The sequence below is a fragment of the Cavia porcellus genome, unplaced genomic scaffold (genome assembly GCF_034190915.1).
Source record: "Cavia porcellus strain 051 isolate PalLab524CR breed Dunkin Hartley unplaced genomic scaffold, mCavPor4.1 scaffold_3, whole genome shotgun sequence".
NCBI lineage: Eukaryota > Metazoa > Chordata > Mammalia > Rodentia > Caviidae > Cavia > Cavia porcellus.
In genome coordinates, this window is record NW_026947486.1 from 86,633,938 (window position 1) to 86,656,343 (window position 22,406).

General features: G+C 33.7%; 1 protein-coding gene across 8 annotated transcripts in view; it reads right to left on the reverse strand.

The window, feature by feature from the left end:
• Tenm1 (teneurin transmembrane protein 1) overlaps positions 1-22,406 on the reverse strand; it is a 757,085-nt gene that overhangs the window by 450,891 nt on the left and 283,788 nt on the right. For all 8 annotated transcript variants that reach the window (XM_063246384.1, XM_063246382.1, XM_013147982.3 and 5 more), the window contains 2 exons: positions 7,679-7,939; positions 5,947-6,003 (listed from right to left, as the gene is read on the reverse strand). In XM_063246384.1, the coding sequence (XP_063102454.1) occupies positions 5,947-6,003; positions 7,679-7,939 (318 nt within the window). The remainder of the gene's footprint in view (positions 1-5,946; positions 6,004-7,678; positions 7,940-22,406) is intronic.

Below are 22,406 nucleotides of genomic sequence, written 5' to 3' on the forward strand. Positions count from 1 at the left end.
AGAGGGAGGGAGGGAAAAGCACATTTCACTTTCTCACTTTAAACCTGATTTTATTGTTTTAATTTTAAAACATAAGCTGATATGACTTTAATAATAAAAAGATACTAATTAAAATTACCTATGAAAATGAAGTGGTTTAATCTATATTAGTAATTGTTTGAAGTTCATGGTCATCAATATGATTTTCAATTGTAAGAGCATAACAGCCATCACAGAAGTGGCTTGAACATGCATAAAGTAACCCCATACTTACACACTTCCTCTGATAATGTAACATTTCCAGAAGAGCTGTTACGAAGTCAAATGCCTTGTCTCATACATGCCTAATAGGTCCAACAGAGCCATTAGGATGTCAGTTACATGGCAGGGCTCCTGCCAAAGCTATTACCAAGTCATTGTATTGTTTCACACACTTCTTTGACATTCGGATGGCTCCTAAGGAACTGTTAGCATTGCCATGGAAGTGTCCTATGTAACTTACATTACCAGGAAGAAGGAAAAGAGCAAAGGAAAGAAATATAAAACAATCAAACAATTCCCTCAACTAAATGTACCCATGTGATCCCAAAAGGTCAAACATCTGAAGGAATAACATTCCATTTGGGTATAACTATTACACATCATTCAAAAAACACAAATGTTAGCCTAGCTAACTTTTCACAACTCCAGCTTTTTCTCTAATGAAATGTACAGTGTTAGAATGGCATATGTATGGATATGATGGTAGGATGTGTATTGGTAGCTATATTACTAGGACTCTGTGTGCAGCACAGAAACAACAGAGAAGAGTTCTTATGAATTTTCTGGCTGTGGTAGGACTATATTAGATATTCCTTTACCTGTAAAGCTCTTGAGCATCACATAATGAGCTCAGCTGCCCAACAATCATGGAGACCAACAAGGTTTCCAAATATCTGAAACTCCAGTTCTACTTTAAAGGGATGGTCCAATGACAATAGGAGATACCTCTCAGGCATGTGTGACATGCTTCAGTGAATTTCCTATCACAGTTTTAGCAGAACAAATTTGTTGGCAATTAAATGATGCATTATTTAGTAAAAGGAAAACACAAGGATTTTTACCTAGTTTGAAATGAGAAGAAAATAAGATGAATTTGTTTAGCCTAGTGAGTTTCCTAGGACGCCAGATAGTAAGATTTTTCAGAAGCCACATAGCATATCTATGTAATTCTTGATAAAAGAAATGTCACCTTACAGTGCACATCACATAACACTTGCATAATTAATGAATAGTGATATATAAGCACAACAGACATTTGTTGAACACTTAATTATAATGGCACATTATAAAGTACATTGTATTTATTTTCCCATTTAATACTCTCAGAGAACCCCCAACATCTTGAAGTGGGAAATCTCTGTTTGACAGATCAAGTAATTCAGGCTTGGCGAGCTTTAGTTAAAAGATAAGTATCAGTCAAGTTGCAGAACTAGGGGCTAACCTAGGGCAATCTTACTGCTGTAACCACTCACTACAGAGAACACTGTTCATATACATTCCATTAGTATAAGCATTTTATTTGAATAATCTGTTTCACATCCCTTGTGCTCTCAATCTCAGAACAAGTGGTGTTAACTACATTGTGCTAAAATTAGCATTTTACGTTTCTCAGTGCAAGTTTGCCCCACACATTGATTGCATTCACTGTGGCAGGTTGGTATATGGTGCGTAAGTCTTTTTACTTCTCCTTGCTCTCTCTTCCTTCCCTATCTTTCTACCTGTAGTTCCTTTTCCCATTTTCAGGGAATTTATCTCCCTCTTTTACATTATCATCATGTGGTATTTGTGCTTGGGAATCTGGTTTATTTCACTTAATATTATTGGTCATACATGTGTAAAAAATTATAGATAGACCTCTATCTTTACCATGAACTAAAATAAAATTCAAATGGATCAAAAAGTTGGATATTAAAATAGAAACTATTAATGTGATGGGAGATAAAATAGACACAACTCTTGAAGACACTGGCATAACTAAAGACTTTGAACAGTGCCCTGGCTGCATGGGAAATACTACTGAGAACCAACAAATGACATGATGTGAAATTCGACACTTTTACACAACTGACAGAAAAAAAAATGGAGTGAAAAGCAAGTATACAGAATGGGAAAAAAATTTGGCCAGATAGTTCTCAAAGGCCTAATATTTAAACTATATAAAGAACTTAAAAAATTACGCCCTCAATGAGGCTGGAGATTTAGCTCAGCAGCATAAGCACCTGCCTTGCAAGCACGTGGTTGTGAGTTCGATCCCTGGTACTGGTAAAAAAAAAAAAAAAAAAAAAAAAAAAATTATACCCCCAAAATAAAAACCAAACAAAAAATGGGTAATTGAAATGAATGGATGTTTCTTAGATAGAAGTACAGATGACTGATAAAATTAGCTTTATTTTTCCTCCCTAAAGACCTCTTTGTGAGTATGTACCCAGTAAACACTATTGGTGATCACTTCAAAAGTCAAATGTGTGGACTCCAAGGAAGCAATATTTATACTACTAACCTTACCCACCGTTTTTGGCTGAGAAGTAAAAGTAGTATATATTTGAGTCAAGCTGAAAAAAATTATTTTGTCTACTTAGAATTTAACAATGATGCTGAAAAGTCTATTTTATCTTAGCTTCAGCCCTGAACAGGAGAAATATAAACAAGAAAACTGTACGGGGTTTTATTCCTGTTTTTTGGGTGGAGATTTAGAGAAATGTTAATAGGTAGAGATAATGCTGAAAGCAGTGGGTTCAAAAGAGAAAGCAAAATCTTAGCAATTATAATCTAATTCCTACTTGGTCTAGCTACGCTCTTGCTTTCAGTTTCATGAACCATTGTCTTGTCCTTTTAAAAGTTTTATTTTTGTTTAAAATAGCTCAAGTTGGTTTCTGTTGCATGCAATAAGCCATCCTAATGGGACCTAAGTATTTTCAGTGTGACCATACATTCCTTAAGGTTGGGGTGTGTGCTATTCATTTGTATATATCCCTAGAATCTAAAGCAGAACTTGGAAAAGAGTAGATGCTCAAGAAGTACGTCTTGAATAGAAACATCATTATTGCCTCCACAGAAATATCATTGTAAGTACAAATAATTTATTTTTAATTTATTCATTATAAATTTTATCAATGGTTTTTCTCTATCCATTTCTCTCCATTCTAATTCTCTTTGCAAATATTTTTATTTTACAATCCAAATTTTTCATTCAGGCCATAAGTGAAAAACACACTCTTGGAAATTAATTATTCAAACTTAGCTGCTGCTACAGTTTTTCTGTTTGGCTAAGTATATAATCGAAACTAATCCTTGGGGTCTACCTTAATGATTGAAGTTGACACTCAAGTCAGAATGTCAAATTCTAAGAAATGCCCATTGAGTTCCTTGTCAGAGGCAGATGTGTGCTTTATGAGCAGAAGTCTAATCCATTGTAGTGTTTATTTCCTTTTGAGAGTCTCACAAAGGAGAGAAGAACAGTGACAATAATATTATTTCTATTCAACTTTCCTTTTCAGAAAAACACTCATTTGTCATTTTACTCAGGATATATTATGCTCTGATTCCAGAGGCTAAATGTTAAAGCTGTAGCCAGGCACTATTCTCAGTAGTTTCCAGTTAGGTGCTTACTAACAACCACTGTGAGGTCAGAAAATGTAACATTCTAAAAGTAGCTTGTGATGAACAGTAATGTTGGTAAAAAGGGAACACAAGAATGGAGAAATAGTGGAAAGAAGAAAGCATGATAGTCATTATCAGATGTCACCCAAGCATTGATTGCCCATACATAGTTCCCAGGACACAGCTAGACTGAGTGATTCTGCATATTTCCCAATGGACAATTAAGCATCAATACATCATGAAGGGTTTACTTAGGATAAATTTGAATGGATGGAAACATAATATATTAATGTTCTGACACAAAGCTTTCTGTTACCAAAGATTTTCCTTCCCTTCACATGAAGAAATGTACCAGTTCTAAAATTGCATTTATTGTAATTTTTATGGGTTACATTTTAAATTAAAAGCAGACAAACAGAGTTGGTAAAATGAGAGAAGTATTCTGAAAATGTTGTTCAATTAATAAAAGAAGAAATTCTTTTAGATATGCTTTTGGAAATAGAAGTAGAAAACTTAATTCCCCCAGTATTCTTCTAGCATGGATAAAACTGTGTCTTTGAAATCACTTCTTAGAAGCTGAGTTGGAAAAGTCACCAAAATTAACAATTGTCTCACATTTACAGCACCAAGGCTTAAATAATATTGAACTGGTCATTAACAAGTGTGCCTAGTGTCTCATCAATAATCTCTCGTCTACACCACATAGGAAGACAGAAACAAAATAAAATGTTATGGACACTAACTAAGGTATAAAGTCTGAGACACCAAAATGTAAAATAAAAATAATTTAAGCAGGCTTGCCCTTCAAAACAGTACATATAATTTCATGTTAATGAAATAAATGTCCTCTTAATCATGCTTTCATGAATGGATGCTCTCTGGGAAGTAAATAGTTGGTCCTGTACACAAAGAAGAAATTAAATGCATTGAAAAATTCCGTTTTCTCAAATAAACCTTCCCTTGGGAAAAACATTTCATATCTTCATCTCAATTAAAAATTCCTCTGCAAAAATCACTGGAAAGTTTAAAGGCAAGCCAGGTCTGGTTATCAGCAATTGAAATTTTGTGGAATCCATATAGGTGAAATTTTATTATAGATCATCAGTATGATCCCAAATTATATAGTCCCTATTGAAAACAATAATGAATCAAATTTATAACTAGAGAATTGTAAGATGTGCACAAAGGAGCTGTTCAAATTCATGTTACATACATAGATGATTGTAGGGAGGAAAAAATACCTCTTCAAGAAACTATTTATTGGGGCTGGAGATTTAGCTCAGCGTGCATAAGCGCCTGCCTTGCAAGTGTGTGGTTGTGAGTTGATCCCCAGTACCAATAAAAAAAAAAAAACTTTTAAAAAAAGAAACCATCTATTACACTTAGCTAATTGGTTTCTGAATTGTTTTTAACACTTTCTCACATGCAAAATGGGAATGATAACAGATCTATTTCACAGAGCGATCATTAAGATAAAAGAGACGAAGATATGAAAATGTGTTTGGAAAGTCTGAAATACTGATCACTGCTATAAAAATGAACATTCAATACTGCCTTTGTGTGTCACAAATACTGCTTATTTACATATGCTAGCCTCTTCCTAGTGTTTGAATCACTAGTGTGATGGGATATAAGGACCTATCGGAGGTGTTTAAAAAGGCCCAGCACAGCCTAAACAATGCAAACCATTTATAAGTTTTTCCCTCAGTGTCCCTGTGCAAGGAGGCAAACTCCAGTGAGCACAGTAAAGACGGAAGTAGAGCACCAATGGCCCTTCACTAAAGATTCACAGTATAAACGGAGCTTTGCAGAAAAACATGAACATTGCTTTCATTTTTATGGTATTTTCTGTAATTGATGGCATGAATAAAATATGAATTTAATAGCAGGTTGGGAGCATTTGGAAGCAAAAATCAAGGGTATTTACTAGGCAGTACTGGGAAGTTATGACAAAATCAGATCTACAATTCGGTTAATGTTTGAGCCCATGGAAACAATGGTAGATATAGAGGAAATTACGAAGCTAAACTCAACCCAATCTAATTTCATCATCTACCCCAAGATACATCAGTTTCCCATTCCACCTGAAATCATAAATTATCCTTTTCCTCAGCTCCCCCATCACCTCTTTCTCACCACCAAAATATACCTGTTGAAATTTTCCAGCTTAAATAAGGAAAACATGCTGTCACTGGACTAGTCTCGGTTCACTGACCAGGTGTGTGTGTTCTTTGTTAGAAGGGAAGCATTCCCCTTTGCGGGGGCAAGTGTTAGGGATGAGGTGAGGTAAAAACAATTTGTCTTCAAATGTTTGGAAACACTTGCCTTGAGTAGATCCAGCTTGAGCCTCCATGTCACAGCAAACAGGAGAGAATTTAAAACCTGAAATAGCAAAAATTTTTCTAATTAATACTTGTGAAAGCTATCTCCAACTTCAGCCTGAAACTTTAAGTTACATTTAAAAGAATTAACAGCTTTATTGAAATACTATTCACACACAGAAATTAGTAGTTTTCAGTATTTTCCTACTTGCGTAGCCATCACCACTACCTCATTTTCATCATGTCCCCAAAAACCTCATATTGAGGATTTCACAAAGGAAGTTTACAGAATTCTGTGCAGAAACTTCTTTCTTGTATTTTAATGTTTCAACCCAGTGAAATGCAGTAAGTTCCTATGTCATGAGTGGGATGATACAGAGCAAGATGCATTAGCAATAAGGGTAATCATATACTACTCTATTTCATATAATTTTGGTCATTGTTTCTCTTGAGTGACAATGAAGGCCAGAAAACTGCGGTGACTAGTCCCAAGTTTCCTAACTTCCATTCTAAAACATGTCCATTTGTATGAATGTACATACTTATATTAAATGTGGTTCAGGGTTGGGGATTTAGCTCAGAGCCATCAGCACCTGCTTGGCAAGCCTGAGGTTCTGAGTTCGATCCTCAGTACCAAATTTTTTTTAAAAAATTTAAAAAAATAAATGTGTTTCCTTCTCATTTCCATACTTTAGCCCTTAAACTCTTAGCCAAGTTGGCAATATGTACGTTACATACTTGAAAATAATCTTCACAACCAAGCTGCAGATGATATTTCATTGTGTCAAACAAAATACTTTCTATCTAGTGGGCAACTACTCATTCCTGATTATATCCCTGTAGTATCCACATTAGACTGAAGGAGGCAGAAGAAGACAGAATAGAAAAAGCTGCCAGTACAAATGGTTGCCTGCTTCTCTGCCAAGTTAGAAAATACTAATTAGTTACTGCTAACAGAGTAGGCTTTGTGGTCATGGTGATGGGAACCTATGAGATTTAGACAAACAAAGTCATGGAGAGATTAGATTAATGTGTTTAACAAGCATTAGTGTACTTTTTATAAGAGGATTTTATTCTTTCGTAGGGACAGGAAAAGAGAAATAAAATAAATTAACCCCTTCCTGACATACCAAAGCTTTTTCTTTCCCCCAAAATTGCAAGAGAATAGTATATAATTGAAATACAAAAGAATGATGTTAAGTATCTATTGTCTGACTGGTGGTAGATATTAATCCATGCTCTATTTAAATCATTTCAGCCTAACCTAGTTAATTTTAATGTCTGTACATTCAACAGGTTAATCTAAGTCAAAATAGAAAACATATACACAGTAAGTTTGCCATGCAGTTGCTCATCTCATTTTTCATACATTGACATAAAACCAAAATACATGAAATGACTTTTTATTATAATAAATTCCACTACTACTGCATTGGAAAAGAGATAAAAATAACAAGTGAGCAAGAAATAAGACATGTGCAATACTGCTGACTACATGAAATTATTTCCCTCGTAGCTTCCCCAGAAATGAAAAATATTTTGTGTCATTGCAAATAAATGTGTCCATTTGCCAGATACTTAGGTTCACATCTTATCATAGGACCCTACTTATTTACATTTGCATTCTGCACAGTAAACGAATGGCAGATATGGAAAGGGAAAGCAAAGCAAAGGGTAAAGCCTCTTCTGTGCTTTTTATTACTTCATAAATAGTTTAGGTAGCTTAGTTTTATTACCATTTTCCCCATCAGATTTCCGCTCATGGTCAGTGTCGGTCAAGGACAATGCAGAGTTGGCTCGGCTGGACAAATAGGAACTGTGCTCTGATTTCATTCCTCTTATCCACATTCTCAGTGCATGGTCAGGTGAAGTTGCCCCTTCCGTCTCTGTGTCCACATCGGATCCCATCTCTAGCTGGTAACCGTGCCGAGAAACGCTGTGCATGTCTGTCTGGTAGCCAGAGCACAGAGTGTGAGGAGTTTCACAGAATTCTATCTCTGAGAAGACAAAACGTTCAGAGAAAAGGGTTAAAAGTATGTAAAATACCCCCAAACAGTTCCACTTTTCTCCTCATTCCACCCCTCCTCCATTGGTAGTACTTAAGAGTTTTTTGAAGTTAAAATTCTGGTTGTTTATTTATGGTTGCTACAATTCTGTGCTTATTTTCCAGTTTTGTAGCTTAAAATTATGCTCCTGTTGATTCTTAGAATGTTCTGGAAAAAGCATGTTCCAAATAGCTTTATAGCTACAATTTTAGGACACACAAAATGTAATCGAGTAAGCGGGCGCAGAAGAGTAGTTTGCCATTAAAAGCCAGTTATCGTTTAGAAAGAATATATCACATATATATAGATATATAAAGCATATATCAGATATAGAACATTGCTAAGGTAGAAATATTAAAATTATTTTCTTTTAAGTATTTCATATAGATTGGGGCTAAAAATAAATAATTCATTGTTAAAAGTCTGAGAAAAAAATTAAATTCATACATATTCTTTCTAAAATATTATCCCTAAAACATATTAATTTAAAGTCTAAAATTATGAGTACTGCACATTAATGCTTTCCATTGTCACTATAGAATTTTAAGGTCTACTTTATGCTGATTATTCTGTTTAATACATTCCTTTAACGAATCCATACAAAATATTCAGTTACATATTTCACTATGGCTGTGCCTCATGGTTTTGATTTTTCCCTCCAAATCTTAGAACTTAAGATGTTTAGAATCTTAAAGGTGATGTAATAAATCTCTCTTGGTAGCTGAGGAAAACTAAGCCCTGAATATAGATGTTATTTGTCCTCAGCCATAGAGCTCTTTTCCCAAAAATACCCATATGGACATCATTTCTTCTAGACATCAGTGAAGCTCTATCAACTTACTGCATAAATATTGGTCATTCTGTCGTACAGGTAATTTTGTATTCAATTATGGTAAAGTGTCAAAAAATTATGGTAAAGTGTCAAAAAAGGAAAGATGCTTTAAGAATTCCTAATAAGTTAATGAAAAGTAACCACATGACAAGACATACCATTTGCAGTGTCCAGTAATATTTAGATAAAGCAATCCGGACATGTAGTGCACTATATAGGATTTTTCAGGCTACAATCAGAGACAAGGTATGTCATTTGGCCAGGAAGAGGCTTAACTGAGTGCATCTAATCCTTAGCACATATCAATAAAATGTAAATGCTAAGATGAATTCATTCTTTAGATTCAAAAAATGATGTTATTACACCATATATTAGAGAAAACTATGGAATAGAAATATATAGGTTAAAATAACTATTTCTGTAACATATAAATTGCCAAATATGGGCTGAACAAATTGATTCTTTTTTTTTTTTTTTGTCTTTTCCGTTTTTATTGGTACCAGGGATCGAACTCACGACTGCCTGCTTGCAAAGCAGGCGCTTATGCCGCTGAGCTAAATCCCCAGCCCCTACAAATTGATTCTTAATGCTTATTATGCTTATTTAATGGCCAGTAGGTACCTAGCACTGTGCTTTGCAAAACAAATATTGTATACAAATAAAGCTACTATGATGTATTATGAAAACTAAATTACAATGAACTCTTTTAGAGTTATAATGCACTGCTTTATGAATTCCATCATGAATATATTTAGGAGTAGTTCTGATTTTCTGTAAAAAGTTATACAAATTTTGGGGGCTGGGGATTTAGCTCAGCGGCATAAACACCTGCCTTGCAAGCAGGTAGTCGTGAGTTCGATCCCTGGTACCAGTAAAAATGAAAAAAAAAAAAAAAGTTACATAAATTTCAAAGGGTTAAAGCTTTAAAAATAAGCATATTTTCTACTTATCAGACATAAGACCTTATCAAACCATGGTTTTCCTTGCCATGAGGCTAAAAGTGAAAATCCTTTTTGTCCAATATAAATCTTAGGGATTTACAATATTGGGATGTGTTAATATTTGTGCTTCTTAATTTCACAGTGTTTCATTATCCAATCCTACTGTGCAGTTGTTGCTACAGCAACCTGGTAATGAACCTGTCAGCCTGAAGCTGTAAGAAAGGAATTTTCCATAGGCTTCTGCTCAAAACTTCCTTCATTTCCCTAAACCAGTAGTTATAAAACTTGCCTGCTTCAGAATCACCTGGAAGGCTTGTTAAAACAGATTTCGGTATCCTACACCCACTGCCATTCCTGCTTCCCAGTTTCAAAAGTAACACATGTGGAGTAATGCCAGAGAATTTGCATTCTGAATAAATTTCCAAGTAAGGTCCCTGCTGCTTGCTGATCTAGGGATCACACTTTGAAAACTACTACTGCCCTCAAAATTTCTGTAAGTTAATGGAAGGAAGGAAAAGAGGTGCTATGAGCGCAATGTCATATCATGGTAGTGCCATACCCACCCTTTTTTCTTTTTGGAGGCACAAGAAAGAAAGCATTGGCTTTAAATGGCTGTGAAGTGCCTCTGTTTATGTATTCAGGTTACTAATTAGGAAATTTACTTCTACAAGCCAGGACTTGAATTTAGTTTCACTCAAAAGATGCCATGTGAATTATGAGTCTCCAAAGCTTTGAATATAACCCTCTGAGTCGTGACATTTGTTGGGAAAAATGAGCAAATAAAAATAAACACATGGCCATTTGTCATTCCAGATTGATAAAACACTAGATACCAGTTTTACAAAAGAGCACTGACAGATGTAAGCGGATTCCCTTTTCGTTAAAGAGATTTTTTCCAATGCAAAAAGAAATTTTAAACATGCATTTTTTCCTTTGTAAAGAAGTGTCAAAAATGCATAAAATAAACAATTCATTTTCTGTTGGAACTACAACCTGATTTAAAATCAAAGGCTAAATCGTGATTTAGGTAACTAAATGCCATCAAACTAATGTACATTTCCGTGTCAATCTATACTTTAAAAAGTAACAATTCAAGTAGGCTATCAATTGCTCCTCTTTTTAAATGTGGCAAACATAGGAAGAAAGGAATAAAAGCATTTTATTTATTCACATTAAATGATGTTCATTGAATTGCCTCATTCTGTTTCTTGAAATCAATGTTAACATTGTAAAATACTTCTTTGGATACACAACAGCCCTGGATTTGCTTTAAACTCCCATAGGATGCAACATCTATAAAATACTTACAGTGAAATTTAAATTGTTCATTTTTAGCCTTGCATATATAATCTTATTACCTAAAACACTACCTATCCCCAAGAGAAGATAAAATTCAATTGAAATTATTATAGACTTGTTCTTCTCAAAGGAACTGTCCATAAGCGAAAAGTAAGTACAAGCTTAGAATATCTCAGGTTTGAATGGATTGACTGGTGCCTTGAGAAATTACAATTCAAAAGTAAACATGTATAGATAGAGTCAAGCGAATGATGCATTTTCAGGCTTACAAATGTGTATCTAATTTTTATTCTAAGGAAGTATGTTTTGCAGATTTTCAAGTGATAAAACCCCAGCAGATTAATAAGGAGTTGCATTTCAACTTTTAAATTGGCAGGTTTGAAAAAGTATTTAAAAGCAAAAGCACAGAAACCACCAATAAGCAAATGAAAAACTGCTTAAACATCATTAGGTACTTGGCAAATGAATTCTAAAACCACAAGGAGATGCAACTGCACACCTGCTAGAAGGGTTAAGAAAAACACACCATACTAAGTATTACCAAAGATGTGGAACAATACCGATTTTCATACATTGCTGATGCAAAAGCAAAAATCTATAACTACTCTGGAAAAAGTTTGGCAGTTTCCTAAAAATTTACCAGGACAGTAACTGTATTCCTGGAATTCAGAAAGAAACTAAAACTTCTCTCCAAAGAAAAATCTATGTAAGGTGTTCACAGCAATTTTATAAATAATAAATAAAAAGTATAAATGAACTAAATGTCCATGAATAGATGCATAGATAACAACAGATGTATCCACAAGCTGGAAAATTAATAACACCTAAAAGGAATGAGTTGTCAACACAACAGTGTGGATGGACTCCAACATAATTACACTGACTGGGAGAAGAGAAACCAAAAGTCCATATACTGTATTTTTCCCTTTATAAATAGTGCTGGGAAATGAGAACTTATCTGTACAGTCCATTTTCCTGGGAAAGAGGATTAAGAGAGAGATTTAAAACAAAGGGACGCAAGCAAAATTGAGCACTTTCTGTGTAGTTTATTATAGTTCATTTACACTTATGTAAAGTTTCTTTAATGAGCTGTACACCAGCAGTCATTAAAAGTTGAGGAGATTTTGAATCAGTTAATTTTTACAGATGAAGCAAGAGATGGAATGAGGTCCCGCTCTTTTCCTTGTGGTCAAAGAAAGCACACAGAGGAGTAAAAAAAGAGTCAAGTGTTTTCTTGCTTATATCTAAGCCAAGAGGCAATCAAGACTAAAAGATGCATGATTGCTCAGCGATCCTCTAGGGAGTACGCTTGTCCTAGAGACATTAAGATCTGAAAGCCAAATTTAAGGGGCGAGTTAAAGATGAAACTGATCACTACTCACCTTGCAGCAACTAAGGGAATGGTTTGTATCTGGGAATCATATACTAACATGAATGATTCTGACACATAGAATCACCTTAGGCTTGTGTTAACAGAAGTAAATTAAGTTTTTAAACAAATGCTATAAAGTGCTGGATAAAATGAACTACTATACTTTTTTCTATGAAACTAGGAGCTGATCTTCAAGTGGTCAGTATGGAGAAGTCATTTATCTAAAGTTGAAAGGGAAAACAACGGTTTATGTATACAGTATCCACATTTTTCTAGGCATGCCCTTTCCGAGTCTTTGATATGTTGAGGATTTTGTTCATAAAATTCTACCTATTTTCACTTCCTCTATAAAAGGAGATTTAAATGATGATAATCGAAATAAATAATTAGTAAAGCATGATTAATCTTACCCATGAGCTGAGAAACTGGGATACTACTTTTAAAAACTGTAGACAATCTCCCAAATAAGAAAGGAAGGGTACAATTATTATGATTACTGTGATTCACAACAGTTCCTATGAAATCCACGTACTTTTGGACAAGTCATTTAGGGTGCCTCACTTTCATCATTTGTTGATCTAAGAATAAACCACTAGGTAACTGTTTTGTTCTACAATTCTGTAGTTATAAAGAGCCAGTTATAGTAAAATATAGAATGTCAACATTTAAATGAGTCAAGAGTCAGTGGTTCTGTGAATCAAGGTATTATTCATGCATCCATTGTGGTAGATAATCATACATATTAGTTAAATAAGATTTTGTTTCATGATTACATGTCTTACTACATTAAACTATTTACGTAGTCTAGGTGCCCACTGAGAACTGAAAGATTATTAATAGATAAGTAGAATATCTGAAATATGAAATGTAAAATGCAGCTGAGTAAATTGTTACTCATTCACCTAAAATTATCAGTTTATAAATGTAGCTATTGCACGCAGTACTCTATGGTATAATGAATAAAAATTCACACAATTAAAAATATTATTTATCCCTTAATAACTCATTACCAGTTTCAGAGGAACATGTAATAAATTATTATAGTCTTAAACAAGAAACACAAAGAAAGAAAGACATAAGCAACACTAGACTAAAGACAAATAATTATTACCACTAGGTACCATTTTGTATTTTTCACTTTGAGGGCATCAGAGAAAAGTATACAAAATAATTTGACACACAGTTTCATATGTTTATTTTAATACAGCCTCACTGAACATACTCAATTTTCATTTGATAAAACATGACATAATAGTCTTATTTATTTTTTTCTTACTCTTTAAAAATAAGTCCATTTAAATTTGCTCTTAGGATAAAGAGTTATTAGTATTTTACTAAGACAGTAAGACGTGTGAGTTCATAAGACCATGTCATATCCTTTGGGAAGCTTCACAAAAATCCTTTTTCAAAGTCCTATTGATAAGGCACATAGCCCAAACCTGGCCTTTACCTTTCTGCTGAGGACTTGTCAGCCTTTTCTGGGACAAAAGATTGAGTGAGAAAGATTTCCCAATGTGTAGGACTGGGACCTGCATTTACCAGAGGACTTTAGTAACATAGCTAAACTTCTGAAGACTAATCTTTCTCTCCTAGTTCCAAATTTGCCCATTAATTTGGCACTTAGGATCTAAAAGTTTCACCTTAATTTTCAGAATTTTACCATCAGTATAGAAAAGCAGGGCAACATTCTGGGAAGATTTAAACGCTGAGTATAAATATTCCTGCTTTGTGATGAGTGAATATTGACTTACTGGAGACATCTCAGAAGCAGTTCAAAGATCATGTTAATGCCAAAGGGAAAGCTGTCAGACAGTGAATTGCAAATCTGTAAATATGGCCCAAACGAGAGAAGGAACAAAAAATCGTAGCACACAGCCAAAAGGAAGGAAATGAGGTAGGAACTTGGAAGAAATGAGAACAAATTCCAATCCTAAATAGATTAAAATATTCTTCAGCAATTGAGGGAGAGGAAGAAAATCTGATGTGGATAAAGTAACTGTTCTTTCTCTGAACTAATTTTGAACTTGGAGGTGAATTCAATTAGACTCAATTCATATAAGAACAGAGAACTTGTTTTGAAGATAACTAAGACAGCAGTAGTGTAAGTTTATTGAAGTGAATTCCTGCTCTGCAATGTTTGTAACAAGAGTCTGGAAAAATAATCAGGGACCAGCAAACATGGTGGGAGGTCCTGGACTACAAAAGAAATTTAGATCAATGAGAACCTGCACATGTTCTCTTTATTTCGACATGTCGAACAAGACAGAAACTTCCTGTCTTAAATGAGAAATTTTCAGGGCTAGTGAACACTGCAAATATGTGGTGCTCAATGGCCCTAAAAATTTCTCATTTCTTACCTGTGTTGCTCCAATTTTCTAGCTGTTCATAACACTTCGGAGCTTGAATCCTTATTGCCCACTGTGGTCTTGTAGGTACAGTTGTGCATTTCCATTATGCTCACTAAGCATGCGAAGTTGTTTGCTCAATGTGTGCGTATGTGCCTGAAATTTTGAACTATGTTAATATGCTGCACAATTCCATTTAGAAGAGAACACTCAGTTAAAGATTTAAATAACCATTAACAACAGTTGTGAGTTCTTCACAAATTTTAAGACAATGTGACTTCTTAACATTCAGTACTTCTCTTCCAGCATTTACTTTGTTATGAATGAAGATGCCAAGATAGAATTGTGCATCAGAGTTATTGCCCATGAAGTATTAATGAATAAACTACATTCTATCTTATTGGAGGAGTCTTCAAAGATGTTCTGTTTCTTTTCTTTCTTCTATCTTTGAATGTATTATGCCAACTACCTACCCTACTTGCCTCTGAGTTTCCCTAGGACTAAAATCCAGCCTGTCTCAGTATCTTCTGAAAGTATTTTTAAATGTTCCTCTCCTCTAATCAGTAATTTTACCCATCCCTAGAGCACTTCTAATCTTACTACATAAAGTTATATCTGCTTGAAATTTCTTCTTTGTATTTGTATCACACAAATTATCTCCTGAATCAAGACTTCCAGCTCTTACAACACTTTTGATATCTTTTTAAAAAGCAATATACTGATAATTGGTCTAAAGACTAAATGTGAGGCCATGAGTTTGATTGCAAGTAACACACACACACAGACACACATACACATACACACAGACACACATACACACACAGACACACACGATATGGGCTGATGAGTGTGTTACTTTGCTTCACCTCAGGAATAAATAATTTTATTATTTATATAAAAATCAAGATAAATGCATGAAAACATCATGTTTATACCTTAAATATATACAATTAAACACAAAAACAAATGTGAAAAACCATGTGATCTACTGAGGACTACATAATTATAAATTAATATTAGGGTCATTCCAGGACCTAGAAAGCTTCTAAGTAGAGTTATCATTCAACACCAAAGTTTTAAAATTCGTGTTAAACTATTCTTGAAAGAATTAACCAGTTGAACACAATTCTGACAGTGGAGACCTTTCACTTAACAAAATAGTTCCTACAAAAGAAAACTGTAAAAAAAAGCAAATTGTACTTTGATACATAAGCTCTGTGTTTTGAATAATAGATGTTGCATAGGTTTCACAAAAAATGAAAGAAAAGATGCTATAGGTTCAAGGAAAATATAAAATTTATAGAAATATTCGATTAATGGAAAATGAAATCTTACTAAAATATGTCATAAAGGATGCCATCTTTACTATACATTTTGGCTTCAAGAAATAGGCAGTTTTTCCTTATTAAAACTATTCAGAAATATAGTCATGTTTGTTGAACTGAGGGGCATTTACTGAAGGCAGTCTCCAAATAGTCTAGCAAAATAGTCTTTAAGCAACATGAGTAGAAACTTTTGTACCCATCAGTTCCATGCCATGTACCACATAGAAGTCACCACCTTTTTAATGCTTGAGGGTTCCCTGGAGTGGGTATGTGGTACTTTTTTAAGTTTACAATGCAAAAAACAGTAAAAATGATGACAAAGAATTCCAAAATATCATAGCAGGAGATAAACAATAGTTAACATATTGTATATTGTTATCTTCGGAGTATTTGCTCAGATTATAAGTTACAGATATAAAAATGATAAATGAAAGCACATGCTGTTCTTGTTCATGAACAAACAGATTAGTAGTATGATTATCTATCTTGAATATGCACATATATGCGTGTGTACATATTTCCCTCCTCATTTCTTCTTTCCCCACACCAGTTGTTCTTTCCTTTTGAGCAGTTTTTTTTCCCTCTCACTTTCACAATATTTATGGCACATTTTGGATCTTACTCTTTCAGTTTTTTATAGTAGAGAGGTAAGATAACATTTACACAAATGACTCTGATTTATTTCACTTAAGAGTATGGTCTCAAGTTACATCCATTTATCTATAAAAGTTTTGAGTCCGTCCTTCTTTACAGGTGAGTAGTACTCCACTCTAAAAATACATTGTTTTCATCAATTCCATGTATAATAAGCATTTGAGTTGTTTCCAAGACTTGGATATTAAAAATTATTCTGCCTCCATTTATTTATAAATCTCTCAATGTGATTTTTCTTTGTAACTGAGTAGTACTCCATTGAATAAAAGTACCACATCTTTTTTATCCATTATGGACACAACTTGAGATCATACTCATAAGCGAAATAAATCAAACTCACATGTGTAAATACCATATAGTCTCTGTAGCGTGAGGAATGGTAAGAGTATATAAGAGTTTATGGTAATCATGATTCCCCATTGCATTGCCTTGAAGCCTTATACTGTTTTCATTCATAGTTGGAATGGTTTTATTCTGGTTTCTTTGATTTTATTATCTGTGATGGTATGAACAACTATTTTGAAGAAAACAAGGCAATACACTAGCCAATGATGATTTAATATCATCTCGCTCTGAAGTCCTACCATGCTTTTGTTCTTCTGTTTCCATTGGTTCTATCATGTTGTATCTTACTGGATTTTATTATGGGTGACAGTATAAACAAATTTTCTACAGAAAATGAGATAATAGAGTAGCCTTTGTTCCTTTTCTGTTATTTAGTTCTTTAGTAATACTTTCATTCTCTTAAATGGTTTTATACTATTTTGCTATGTTTGATTCTATTGTATATGAAATTATGCTCAACTATTTCAAAGAAAGAGGCATTATGGTAGCTACTGTTAATTACAAGTTGTCCTGTAGTGAAATACTGTGTTGCTTACATTGTTCTGTTCCCATGTCCTTTATTCTATCCTCCTTTGTTTTAATCTCTTTATAATAAAATTTTAAAAAAATAAAAAATTATGCTGCTATAAACACGGATGCACATATATTGCTGTGTTATAATGTCTCAATATTTCTGGGAAAATGCTCAAAAGGGGAATAGTTGGACAGCATGAGACCTCCAAAGCTATTTTTCAAGGAGTTTCCACACTGATTTTCACAGTGGTTGTACCAGTCTACATTCCCACCAACAGTAGAGAAATGTTCCTTTTTCTCACAGGCACAAAAGCACTTGATATTAGTTGATTTATTGATGGTAGCCATTCTTTCTGGGGTGGGATGGTATCTCAGTGTTGTTTTAATTTGCATTTCTGGAACGACTGATGTTGAATTTTTTCATATATTTAATTCCTATTTGTACTTATTCATCTGAGAAGTGTTCTCCTCTTATGTGGCTTTTTTGAGAAATTTTGTTCAAAAATTCAGAGACTGTTACTCAAAACAACTTTTAGGGTTAGAAAAAAGAAACTTCTCAAATTGGAAAAGGTAGAGAAAATAACATTTTGGACACTCATTATGAAGTTTTAAATTTTAAATCATTATATACCATTAAATTATGGACAAGACATCCACTTTCAGCCAAAATAGGTGACAAAAACTAAATTTATTCTTCTGTCTGAAATGACAAGAGCAAGAAGCAAAATTCACACACAAAATGTACAGAACAAAAATTTATAAACATTGGGCAATACATATTGAAATATAGTGATCTCTGGCACACTGAAAACAAATTAAGATTTTATTATTTCTCCACTTTACTTCCTACAAAGAGTTTCCAGGCCTCAATACCCGAAGAGGGTACAGATGTACAAGTGGACACTATTGGACCTTCTCTGAATTGAGAAGATGCTTCTAATAGTCCAGAAAGGCCAAGGCAGCTAGAGATTGCATTTCACAGTACCCTGAAGGAGAGAGTAACAAAATAGTAAAATCTAGTGACCTTTGGAGGGGCCCACTGAACATTTCCCTGCATTCTGAATAGCATGTGCACAAAAGAAAACCACCTGAGACTGTAAAAATGTCACATGAGAAGAATAAAGGAAATAACCGGAATAAGAAATAAAGCTGTTTTTGCTCACAATGTCCACAGTGGAAATTTCATAATTCACAGTCACTGAGCAGTATATTCAGTGTATTCTACATAGATAGGATAGACAGACACATAGATAATTAAGTAGGCAGATATATAATTTGTTCTAGTGTGTGGGTCAATTACTTAGAAACGGTTTTATCATTTGGGTCCTGATATTAAACTTTGTTAGGTAGGTTAAGAATAATGTTGGCTTTAAGGTTAATTAGACCTCTGTGTCCTATAAAGTTAAATGCACACTTACCATATGATCTAACTATTCGACCTCTGGGTATTTACCAATGAGAAATGAAAGCATAAGTCCCTACAGAGATCAGTATATAAATGCTTACGGCCACTTTATTTGTAAGAACCAAAAGTCAGAAACAAATCTAAAGGCCATTAGTAGGTGAAGAGATACAAACTCGGGTTCATATATACAACAGAATACTACTGATACATAAAAAGCATTGAACATATGCTACATATGACAAAACTGATAAATATCAAAATAATTATGCTGAGTTAAACAAACTACACAAAACTACATCTACATGTCCTGTGTTTTCATTTACTTAAGATTTTAGAAAAGGCCAACTGATCTGTGGTGACAGAAAGCAGATCAGTGGTTGGCTTGGGGGTGAAGGAGTATAGAGTGGAGAGTAGAAATGCATTAAAAAAGGGTGAGTGAGAATGGGACCAAGAAATGGGAAGAAGGGAGACAAGAGGACGTGGAAACAAAATGCAGTAAAACGTGTTATCCCCACAATAATTGTAATGATTATTTACTGAACACATGTTCTAAATTTGACACAAACAAACAAATGATGAATAGAGTCTTTGGGAGGGTAATAGGTAGATTTACTCTCATGATTGCAATAATGTTTTCATGGGCATATATGGATATCTAATTTGAAAAAATTTCCTCTCTAAATATTTGCAGTTTACTCATTGTAAATTACACTTCACAAAAGAGTTTTTAAAGAAAATACTGGAGGAATACAGAATTTTTTATGCTTCTCTATTTTAAATATTTCAGTAGAACACTGGAGGCAATCAAAGTAAAAAAGCTGGTGAAATAGAAAAACATACGTTTATAGCTGCCATCAATAAAGGAAATGATTAATAAATTTGTCTTGACTTGTGTACCATTTTTCCTTCACTCCAGTAGAATCAAAAGGCCTTAAATTCTTTTTTTTTTTTTTTTTTTTGTCTTTTTCCTTTTTATCGGTACCAGGGATGGAACTCACGACTGCCTGCTTCCAAGGTAGGCGCTGATGCTGCTGAGCTAAATCCCCAGCCCCCTAAAAGGCCTTAAATTCTGCACATTGTGATCGTCAAAGCTAAGATTATTACTGTCTGATGCTAATATGACCAACAAATCAAGTCTGATCCTACGCCTAGAAGGTAGATTCATTGGTCAATCTGGGCTCACTGTTAAAGTATCTTAACAGATTAAATGGATGTAGTGATACTGGTAACAAATAATTTTATTTCCATCTTATTATGCTAGGTGTCTTTGCCTTATTCCATAGTTACAGGTTTTTCCTGTAACGTTGACTATTCCTTCCAGTCAATTCCAATTCATATCTGTTTCAAGCAAGACTAGAGGAGAGGATATCATTAACTCATTGGGAATTCAAGCACTACTGAAACAGCCCTCAAAATGTACTTTTCAATAATTAGAAGTTAATAATGTCCCTTATTTGATCATTATTTTCTTTAAGGGTTTTTTAGTAGCCATATAGTCAATGGCAAAATGGGTTAAATACACGTGTACTGTAAGTTCTAATTATTGCCACCTTCAATATTTAGCAAAGAAAAGTGAAGTTGTGTAAATGAATTGGTACAGTTGTCAAATGCTCTTGTTATCAAGGTCAGCCTAGATCTCATTATAAAGTATGCTAGATCTAAAGTAATAGTTATTTTTATAATACTGTTAATATCGAAGTTTCAGTACTATAAACTCCTATTTATAAAGAAAGCCCATTCCCTATTAGCTGGGGAAATTGGAAATCTAATCTACCTCACTCACCAAAAAATTCACTTGTAAATTAACAAACACAAAGGTTCAGGCTGAACAAATGGGGCTAAATTTCAAAGCATGCATTTCACTGTCCTGGAACCTAAGTGGATAAAAATCAAGATACAGAACATGCAGTTTTATGTATTTAAGAAAAGAAAAGGAAAGTAAACTCAAATATGAATTTAGCATCTTCCATGAACCAGATCCTGAAGCATACATAGAGCTATTATTATTTTTCAAATAAAGCAATTGAAGTTCAAAGAGAAATTAAATTGTCCAAGGCCACATAGACACATACTAGGTGGCAAAGTTAATTGGAAACAATTTTAACACTGAGTCCTATCACCTCATACAGCATATGAAGTTATAAGTAGCCCATTCAAATTCACAGCCTAGTTAACATTTGTGCAAGGTGCATGTTTCTGATGCTAGAACTTTCTGTTTCTTATCGCTCAGGTTTCATTCAGTTTGCTGCTGCTTCCAGCTGGAATTTTACATCCAGTTGCCAAAATAGGGATACAGCAGCCAGGACAAAATGAGCATTTCCTCTGTTACTGATGATACAGAAAGAAACCATTAAATTATTCATATATTAATTCATTATTCTTATGTGAATTTAATGCATTTTTATGTCATTTTGAAAAATTACTCCACTATATAATAATATTTATGGATTTACTTCACCATCATCATGTCACTTTGACTCACTGAAAAAAACACTGATATTTTAGAGCATATTCTGTGTTTCCAGACAATACAAACAACATCTGTGTCTGCAGGCAGACAAATAAAACATTGGCCTCTCCTGTGTTTAGCTCCCTAGCATGAAGCAGCTGCCTTGAGGAGAGTTTTGAAATTGTTTAACAACATTAACAAAAATGAGAAGAATATTATTCACTGGGAAGTATATGCTGTGGTATTACTTCATTATATTATTATCCAGACAGAGGATGCAATGGGATCAAACTCAGGAGCCTTTCCTGTTTACAAGGAAGCATTACATTAGTAAGCTATATAGGCTAAGCCTAAATCTGTGATCTGCAATGACTTTTACAAATACCATAACATTCAGAAACAGGCTTTGACTTGAAAATAGTCGACATTTTTAAATGTTTAGGAATATTTTTCTTTATTTTAATTTTATATGGAGAGCAAGATTGGATAAAATACATGCTTCTCTTTAGCGATCATAATGCTAATTAGTGCTAACAGTGCAGGCAACTTCTACAAAAATGCATTTTCTATATCTTAAAGCTAGAAAGCAAATATAAACAACAACAATAAAATTACTACTTCTGAATTAGAAATGTTTATAGCCCAAATCCTTATTGACACTGCCCTAATCATTTACTCTGAGCAATCAAATTAACACGTCAGACACTTTAAAAACTGCATGATCTCTCTCTCTCTCTCTCTCTCTCTATATATATATATATATATATATATACACATATATATATATACATATATATATATACGTATATATATATATATATATATATATATATACATATATATATACATATATATATATATATACGTATATATATATATATATATATATATATATATATATATATACGTATATATATGGATGCATGTTCATTTTCCAGA